Raw genomic sequence first — 9,281 nt, forward strand, 5'->3', positions numbered from 1 at the left:
TTACTTTTTATGTCATCAAAAAAGTAAGTTTTTAAAATTTATGGACCAAATATCTCAAGATCACTTTTGTGGAATGATGTCTAGAGCAGACCTTTCCTACCAGTGTAATGGATTATGGGTTTCAGCATTTGTGGTATTAGCCAGGGCCCAAGGACACCAAGCCTCTGGGTTGGTTGTGAATAGCCATATTACCGGTGTTCCCCTGCGGGCTATACAAATAAATGTCTTCTGTAAAAATCTTGGTATAAAAAAGGTTGATATTCTGATTCCTTCAAACGCTTAACTCGATTTCACAGCTTGCCTTTGAATCTTTGGCTGTGATTGGAAATGCTCTAACTCTGCTGGAAGTGGGTCAGATTGCGGTGTGCAGGTAAGAGTGCCTTTTAATCACACTGGGAAAACTGGTCTTCTATGGTTATTTTGTTCACATGACAAAAAATAATCTTCATTATATTCGGCTTTCCCCCGAAGTTTTGGAGAGTCCGTAAAGCTGTTACACCCATTCCACGAACAGTTCAGTGATTACTCGGGGTCCCAGATTCTACGGCTCTGCAAATTCCAACAGAAGAAAACCAAGATTGCTCAGGTATGCTATGACATCAGAGGTCTTCTGCACAGATACTCCTCTCGTTTAGTGGAGGTTTTAGAACACCTTCCTCCCCATGTGGTATAAGGACAGGCAGAATTTACAGTAGAGAACAGGGTAAACCCCAGCCTGGGTCCTGCTGGGATAGAAACTTCCTGTGCCCATTACTGACACAGTGTAACCTCAGTTTCTCAAAGGTCATTTTTGACTTTGTATCTGGCTTCTTATTTTTCTGAGAGGTTTGGAACATTTTTGAAAAATAAACCATCTCCCAGTACCCTTATCAAGGTCAAGGCCAGTCCGTCCATCGTGTCTCCCCTCCCCCCCAGTTAGCTTAGAGAAGAAATGATGTAAAATAAAGCCACATGACTTGACAAGTTCTCAAACAGCATGGGGCAGTAATTCTGATGTGGACATTTTGTGTTTTCTTGACTGTTTTTTTTTTTAAAGACAGCTGTTTTGTTCATTTGGGGAGTTAATTCACTTCTTATCCCCCAGTAAAGGTATTTCTTTTCCTTTGGGGTGTCATGTAGAACACTAGTGGGGTGTATGCCACATCTCAAGGGTGAATACCAAGCAGTGGTCCTTGACTACAGGTGGCTGAAGGGATAGTCTGGTTGCCTATAGATCTGAGATGGTTATAACTTTAAGCTCTCTGAGAATGGGAAGAGAGTTCAGTTTCCTAATTGTTTCTGGTTTAGTTTCTAGAGTCGGTAGCCAGTATGTTTGCAGCCGCTCAGCAGCTCTCACAGAACGTCAGTCCAGGTGAGCTGCATTCTCTTACCTTTGTTGACAAAATGGTTTTCTGTTGTCTGTATTTGCAAGTTGCCTGCTTCATTTCACTGCACCCGTCACCATCTTTTAATGTGGATGCTCTATAGGGAAAGCAAGAACCAGGAGAGGTATTAACCATTCTGGAATTTTTTACTCCTTTATTTAGAAATTTTTATTAAACCCATACCCAGGAGGCTTATAATAAATGAAGGAATTAGACACTAATTAACTAGTATATACTTATTTGATAGATTGGGTTGAAAGTTATGAAAGGAGCAAGTTATACAATATTACAGAATATTTGTACTTAACAAGAAAGCAGAGGAGGACATTATTCAGAAACCAGCTAATCCAGCCATGATTGATTTGGGCCTTGAAACACACCAGTTCTCTCTCTAGTTCTTTACAGAAATCTCTCAGTTATGATTGTATCATGGAGAACTTCCTGTTGGAAGCAAGTCTTTTTCATACATCTCAAGACTTGGTGGGCTGTCTTTCTCTGTCAAAGACATTTACCCTCAGACAATACAATTTTTAGCTGATAACATTATACACTAAATATTTTTAAACATTTTAATTCACCATTTATTTTTTAATGTCCTCCTCTGAGTTTTTAAAATCAATTTTAAGGGGAAAAATACAGAAATCAGTAAAAATTTCAGACAGGTCCAGGTTTTTGACAGATACTTTCTTCTAATGGCCTCCTCAGTACCACATTTTTGTATTTTAATTCTCCAGTGAAGTTGATTTAAATGTGACATTCCCTGAACACTACTGGGAAACTGTTTTATTGCCACAAGCTTTGTATGTATGCCGTCCCTGATGCAGGCATCTGAAGTAACATCTAATTAGAGATCCCTTTTACTTGTGCCCAGAATTCACCAGTTCCAGAGCTGTTTGATGTCAGTATTACAGAGAAAGCCTACACTAATTTGTCTTTCTTTAGGTAGTTTTGAGTTATTGTTAAAGATGGATTTCCATTGTGTTCTACAGACGCTGCACAGCTCCTCCTGGTGGTCTCTGATGGGCGCGGCCTCTTCCTCGAGGGCAAAGACAGAGTCCTGACGGCAGTCCAGGCTGCCCGGAATGCGAACATCTTCGTCATTTTTGTTGTGTTGGATAATCCCAGTTCCCGGGTGAGCGACTACGAAAAGCCACTTTTCTGGGGATAACGTGGAGGTGTTCTTCAGCCTGTTCCATCTGAAATATGGCCTGGGTCACACCATCATACTCAGAATTCCTAACACAGTGTTCCGTCAGGCCCTGCTCTAGGCACTTTATAACTTTTCTCATTTAACTTTGCAATAATCCAGTGAGATGGGGATTATTCCCACTTTAGTGAAGGACAGAATCACTGATTGTAGGTGATGAGTAGGAAAGCCAGGATCCTGGCTGACTCCAGAGAGCACCCCTTTAATACTTCCTATGCCAGCTTTTGACAGTGGGTCCTTTCCAGTTACTCGTACCTCGGCAGTGCCCTCCTCTGAACGGGAAGATCAGTCGCCAAGTGAAAGATGTCCATTCACAGGGCAGTTCTGTTCCAGGTTAAGGCCTAGACAGCAAGTTAAAGGTCTAATGTGAATAATCCAAGTTGAGAATGGGACACACCGTCACAGAGAAATTGGGTTTTCTTATCCCCCTTTCAGTGCCTGTTCTGGAAGGGGTGTTCAGAAAGACCTTCCTCCTCAATGAGTTCTGAAAATTTTGTTTTACTCAGTAATGAAAGCTACTCTCAGAGGCAGGAATTACACACAGGAGACCTACAACATGTTGGAGAGAGAGCGCCTGGAAGAGCTAGCCAAGGACACTGATTTATTTCAAAATGTCTTCTGTTGGCAGGATTCTATCTTGGACATTAAAGTGCCAATATTTAAAGGACCCGGAGAGCTGCCTGAAATTCGATCCTACATGGAGGAGTTCCCATTCCCCTTCTACATAATTCTTCGCGACGTAAACGCACTCCCCGAGACACTCAGCGATGCCCTCAGGCAGTGGTTTGAGTTAGTGACAGCCTCTGACCACCTGTAGACCAGCAAGAACTTAGTCCAAAGTTGAGACTTGAAACGACGGTCAAGAGCTACTTCTTGCCCAGGTGCTCCTTTCTGGACACTTCTGAATTTGCAGCTCTAAGTTATATTTTATCTTAGGTCTGATTTATAAAAATTCACTCAGCTACAAAAAAACGCATTGCAGTGTACATTTTGACATGATTTCAGAGGAAACTTGGGTTCCTTGGCCTAGGCTACTGTTATTAAAACAGACGTGGGGCAGCGAAGGAGCAGCAGGCGTCTGGTCTCGTACCTGAGAGATTGCCCTGCCAGCCTGTCTTGGAAGCCCTGGCCTGAGAGGAGGCCAGCCCCTCCGTGGGCCCAGCTGTCTGCTTTCCCTCGAAGGGACCCTGGACACCTGCCTTGAGGTGCTGCCAGGAGCCCGGGGCTGTGCCAGTCCTTTGGCTACAGGCCTGACGGGAGCTGTGCTTTTGACCCCACTCTAAGGTTTGGCTTTGCCAAGCCCACAGTGTGGACCCAAAAGCTGTCAAGTGGCTGGGACAGCTGCAGTCCTCAGAGGCTGAGTGTGTTTTCTTACTGTGCTTCCCATGAAAAGAACCACCTTCTCTTTGGGGAAGAGGCTGGTTGTATGTGTGCTCATAAGCCCCAGCCATCCAGGGCTCCAGGAAGCAGAGCTGATCCCTGGGCTGTATAAACATGAAGTGGCTTTTCAGTGTCCTTCACATTTGCTGCTTCGGGAGACTATGCAATGATGGGAAGATGATTATCCCCTTGTGTATTTCATTCTCTCAGTGCCATAGTCCCTGCTGTTGTAGTAATTTATTTCTTTAGTTCCTTTTTTTCTTATCAGTTAAGGGGAAGAATCATTCCTCACACTGCTTTCAAGCTGGACTGAGCCAGTTTTATTCTGGAAAAGATATGCTGTATCCAGAAGAACTAAGAAGCTACATCTATTTTTTTTCCCCAGTCAAAATACATCAACGGTTTTTAGGCAGTTTTTACTTGGCCAGAAAGCAGTGCTTGAATACTTGAAACTGTTTGACTTAAGTTCTGACCGTCAGAATGTTGTTTTGTAGACAACATGCCATGATGTAATTGTCTGTGTCCATGTCTGTTATCAAGTTACACTGTGAAGTTTGCCACTCTTTTTGAGGTGGTGAACAAAACACAGATTGTTTGTTTAACCAAGAGTCCAAAGCATGTACCTGATGTTATATCATTTATTTTTTATTCTAAAAAGCTATGAGCTTATATTCTGAAAACTATTAAAAAATATACCAGTGGTGATATAATTTGTGTCCATTCTTAATGGAATACAACAGAGAAGTACAAAGGGAATGGTCTTATCTGCTGGACCAGTCAGCTGTCACTACCTAGACTGACATGACCCCACAACATTAGTGTCTTTTAGTACAGTAGGGTTTATTTCTTACTTGTTTCTATGTCCACGGAGGGTGAGTTGCGGACCTCGTGGCAATGGAGAAATGGCGATTTGGTGGAAACAATGGCTCATAAAAATTCTGTTCCAAAAGGACACATCTCTTCCACTCAGATTTCATGTCCAAAGCCATTTATGGGGTAGGAAGTTTACTCTTCCAGCAGGATTGGATCTGGTAGGGAAAAAACGACATTATGACAGTGATGCGGCAGTTTATCATCTGTACCTTTAATTGATAGGACCATCCAAACTGGAGCTTCCCAGCTGGTTTGCTAAGATAGTGAGTTCCTTAGCCCTGGAGCAGCTCATTGGGTCTGGGACAGTAAGAATTCCAGTTAGCAGCTACCCAAAAGTGCCCTTTTCAGCTTGTCCTGTGATGGGGAAAGGGTTAGGAAGCATGGGAGCAGTCACGGGAGACCTATCAGGGACCGGGGTGGGGGTCAGGCAGACCCTTGCCCAGCGTACAAAGCACACGTCATTAGAAGGTTCCGAGGACACGCTTCCTCTCACACTCACCTGCTACTCGGTCTTTACTTACTTCTCTTTACTTACTTCTGCCTTGCTTACTTCTCTTTTTTCATCCAAACCCCAGTCTTCTCTGCTCTGACTTCTGGGTGTTTATCTTATCCTATCTCCTCTGATGACACTGTAGTGGGAATTCTTTTAAATCTGTAGCCTGGAATATTAAATAGTATCCTAAAGTAATCTGTTAGCTTCACTTTATCCTACTCACAACATCCCTCTTTATTTACTTCTGCCTTACTTACTTCTCTTTTTTCATCCAAACCCCAGTCTTCTCTGCTCTGACTGCTGGGTGTTTATCTTATCCTATCTCCTCTGATGACACTGTAGTGGGAATTCTTTTAAATCTGTAGCCTGGAATATTAAATAGTATCCTAAAGTAATCTGTTAGCTTCACTTTATCCTACTCACAACATCCAAGGAGATCTTTCAGAAATTCCTCCAGAGGGACCGCTGAGAAGAGGACATTTATTATTAGGGTGCCCTGACTGCTGCCTTGCTCTCCCTGCATCCCCACCACACCATTCCATCTATCACAACAAACCACAGGGATCCTAGAATCTGCCCGTGTTCCACACATTCTTTTCTGGAATTCTCTTACCTACTTTCCTTTCTGACAAACATGTTGCTCTGATAAGCCCTCCAGGAAGAATGAGCTCCCATATTATGAACCTTGACATCTAACACTTAATTAGACTTACATGTCTTGCTGCCCATACCATGGGGCTAGAACAGAGAGCATATATGACTCTTGACAGCATTACCAGTGTCTAACATAAATGAATGTTTCTTGATGAGAAGAAGAAATGGGCTAAAAATATCTGTTCTCACACATTAATTTACTAGAAGCCCAGTGCACAAATTCGTGAATGGGTGGGGTTGGGGGGGGCAATCGGGGGTGGGGCCAGCCAGGAGGAGGGGCTGCAGGCAGTTGGCCAGCTGGCCCCACCCCCTGGTCAAACTCCTGGTTGAGGGGACAATTTGCATATTAGCCTTTTATTATATAGAAAGGATAGGATGAACACTGTCAAAATTGTAATAAAGATCCTAAGATGTTTTGGAGGGAAATGATAGAAAATATTTCTAAAGGTTGTATAGAAGATTAATAAGATTTGTGCAAGAAACTACAGAGGAGTCTTCTTGCCAGATAAAAAACAACACAACAAAAATTAAAAATGAGTCCCAGATGAAATAATCCTGAATAAATTATTCAAATCCTAAGAGAATTTACCATATAGGTATCACAAAGTCCAGGAAGAGGAATAAACTATTAAATGATATCAAAAGTATAGTTTAGCAGCTGAAAAAGAACTTAACATCCATATCATGCCATGAGTCAAAATAAATTCTAGATGGAGTAAATATTTTAAACATTAACAATGAAAATTTAAAAATTGAAAAGCCTCAAAAAATACACATTATTGTATAGAAACTTAAAGCTACATAAAGGACCAAGTTAAAAAAACAAGCAAACAACCCACATAGGATTAGAATAAAGTTCTTAAACAATAAAGAATTTAATTTAAAAAATAAATGAATTAATTACATATAAAAAAAAGTCTTAATCAGCATTAATGGACCAAAGTCATGACAACTCAAAAAATAAGTGTAACTAAAAGTTGTCAGGAGTATTTAACTTCACTAACATTTAAGTGTATTTTTACTGATTTCAGAGATGAGGGGAGAGGAGAGAGAGAGAGAAACATCAATGATGAGAGAGAATCATTGATCAACTGCCCCCTGCACACCCCACACGGAATGGAGCCCACAACCCAGCCATGTGCCCTGACCGGGAATTGAACTGGAAGCTCCTGGTTCATAGCTCAACCACTGAGCCACAATGGCTGGGCAAACTTCACTAATATTTAAAAGAAAGAAAAAAAAATCAATGAATTGCTATTGCTAATGTGTACACAAATTTTGAAAAAGTGGTCACGGGGTAAGCGTGGTAATGTTAAAAAACTCACCATTAGAGTGCTTATATGTGCCACACCCTGTTCTCAGTGCATTATACACACAAGGACTCTGAGGGAGATGCTATCATCTCACTTCACAGACCCAGAACACAATTTGGAAAAGGAAGCACCAAGGATTCCAAAAAGCGAGGCAACAGGTAATGGGACATTTTTGTAAATGTTCATCAAGTAAAGAGATCATTGAATGATCCTGTTTGGTTGTATTTTTATTTGGAACAACCCTATTTAGAAAAGAAATATAGCAAAGATTCACTAACCCCCTTATAGTTATATGACCTAAATGCTGTGTGTGTGTGTGTGTGTGTGTGTGTGTGTGTGTGGTGAGGAGGGCAAAATAATTATGAGGAAATGAAGGCATAGGATGTGCATTTCCGTGTTATTAGCGATACAAAGTTCTTACAGCTGCAATGGGGCGGCCATTGAAAGCCTCGTGAAGACCACCACGCTGCCAGGAAAATGCAATAAAAAAAGGGCAGGATGAGAATGAAAAAGACGAAGAGGGCACGAATTCTAAAATAAATTAACATTTAAGCTTATAACATTCCTAATTATATATATTACTAGTAAAAAAGTTCAAAAGGAGTACACCAGAATAATTCCTCCCCTCACCCCCAAAAAACTGGACTTCCATTTAATGAAACTCATAACCATGTGTCAGGAACTGTGCTAAATGCCTTTCCACTCCATTCTCAACCATCTATGACAGAAACTGCCATCCCCTTTACCCGGAGACTCAGGCTAAGACAACAAAGTGCCCAGGCTACAAGCTGATTCCACAGCTCGGCTCTCCAGGCAGACGCCCAAGCTGCAGGCGTCTCCCAGGAAACCGAACTCGTCCCGCCCCCTCGCTCTCTCCACTTCCGCTCCTGCGCACTGTGGCTCTAGTCAGCCGGCGGCGTGGAGGACATGGCTACTTCCCGCTTACCCCCAGCGACACTAACGCTAAAGCAGGTACCCACTATTTTCCCGGGCCTCTGGGACAGCTTCCCCAGGTCTCAGCTCAACTCTCCGTCTCCCCCTGCACCCAACCTACGGGGTGCGTCTGGGGAGCAACTGGGGCCGGTGACCCCGCGCGCCCTCTGATGGGCCTGGGCCGGAGGGGCGGGGCTTCCCCGTGAGGTGTGGCTGGGAGGGGCGGGGCCTGGGAGGGAGGGGCGGGGCGTGTAGGCAGAAACCAGTCTGGTTGGACAGAAAGGCAGGGCAGGCTCTTGATCTCCTGGAGCCCCGACGCTTCGGGAACTGCTCTGCCTGTTACATTGATCCGTGGAAAAGAGCAAATGAGGTTACCAGGGGATTTTCACAACTGCCTGAACTTAGAAGTGCTGTTGTGGTTATAGTTTCTTCGTCTGGGAGCCCTTTTCCTGCCCAATAGTCAGCTCTAGATTTTAAGGGCTCTTATGTTTGACAGAGCAAACAAACAGCCCAAGTAAACTTGTTTTCTTAAAAGAAAAATAAAAGAGGATTCTTCTTTGTCCTTTTCTAAACTAAAGACCAAAGAGAAGTGATGTGGTTGCAGTCTGGTTTGCTAACGTGGAGCCTCTGGGCTGCAATGGTGCGGTTGTAATGGCCCTCTCCCCTCCCTGCACAGTTCATGAGAAGGCAGCAAGTCCTCCTCCTCTACAGAAGGATTTTGCAAGCCATTCGGCAAGTCCCAAAGGATTCTGATCGCAGATACCTGAAGGACTGGGCGAGGGAAGAGTTCAAAAGAAACAAAAGTGCCACCGACGAGGTAAGAACAAGCTCATAGTGACGACAGCCCCTGACCCTTTTTTGTATTGTTCAGTGAATTTTTGAAAACGTTTGGTAGACATCTTGGAATATAAATGGCACTGCGATATCTTGATCATTGCTCTAATGTTAGTGATTTTCCACTTCCTTAACTATTTAAAATTTTACAATCTTTACTATCCGTATCTACATTCTACACTAGCATCACCTGACTTTTCTCTTTAACACTCCCTCCCCCCCCCCCCCAC

At 43.1% G+C, this 9,281-nt stretch overlaps 3 protein-coding genes across 3 annotated transcripts in view; 2 read left to right on the forward strand and 1 right to left on the reverse strand.

Annotated features, from left to right (window-relative positions):
• MDN1 (midasin AAA ATPase 1) overlaps nt 1-4,656 on the forward strand; it is a 161,271-nt gene extending 156,615 nt beyond the window's left edge. Inside the window, exons 98-102 of the mRNA XM_015557675.1 lie at nt 297-370; nt 472-586; nt 1,288-1,351; nt 2,354-2,496; nt 3,200-4,656. Of these exons, the coding sequence (XP_015413161.1) occupies nt 297-370; nt 472-586; nt 1,288-1,351; nt 2,354-2,496; nt 3,200-3,388 (585 nt within the window). The 3' untranslated portion in view covers nt 3,389-4,656. The remainder of the gene's footprint in view (nt 1-296; nt 371-471; nt 587-1,287; nt 1,352-2,353; nt 2,497-3,199) is intronic.
• Nucleotides 1-9,281, reverse strand: part of ANKRD6 (ankyrin repeat domain 6) — a 166,225-nt gene that overhangs the window by 3,244 nt on the left and 153,700 nt on the right. The window contains exons 18-20 of the transcript XR_001512234.1: nt 4,803-4,979; nt 2,827-2,912; nt 1,371-1,461 (exon numbers count right to left, since the gene is read on the reverse strand). The gene's annotated coding sequence lies outside the window, so the exon portion shown is untranslated. The remainder of the gene's footprint in view (nt 1-1,370; nt 1,462-2,826; nt 2,913-4,802; nt 4,980-9,281) is intronic.
• LYRM2 (LYR motif containing 2) overlaps nt 8,037-9,281 on the forward strand; it is a 1,912-nt gene continuing 667 nt past the window's right edge. The window contains exons 1-2 of the mRNA XM_006778254.2: nt 8,037-8,256; nt 8,894-9,034. Coding sequence (XP_006778317.1) covers nt 8,212-8,256; nt 8,894-9,034 — 186 coding nt within the window. The 5' untranslated portion in view covers nt 8,037-8,211. The remainder of the gene's footprint in view (nt 8,257-8,893; nt 9,035-9,281) is intronic.

Source organism: Myotis davidii, unplaced genomic scaffold, assembly GCF_000327345.1.
Source record: "Myotis davidii unplaced genomic scaffold, ASM32734v1 scaffold269, whole genome shotgun sequence".
NCBI lineage: Eukaryota > Metazoa > Chordata > Mammalia > Chiroptera > Vespertilionidae > Myotis > Myotis davidii.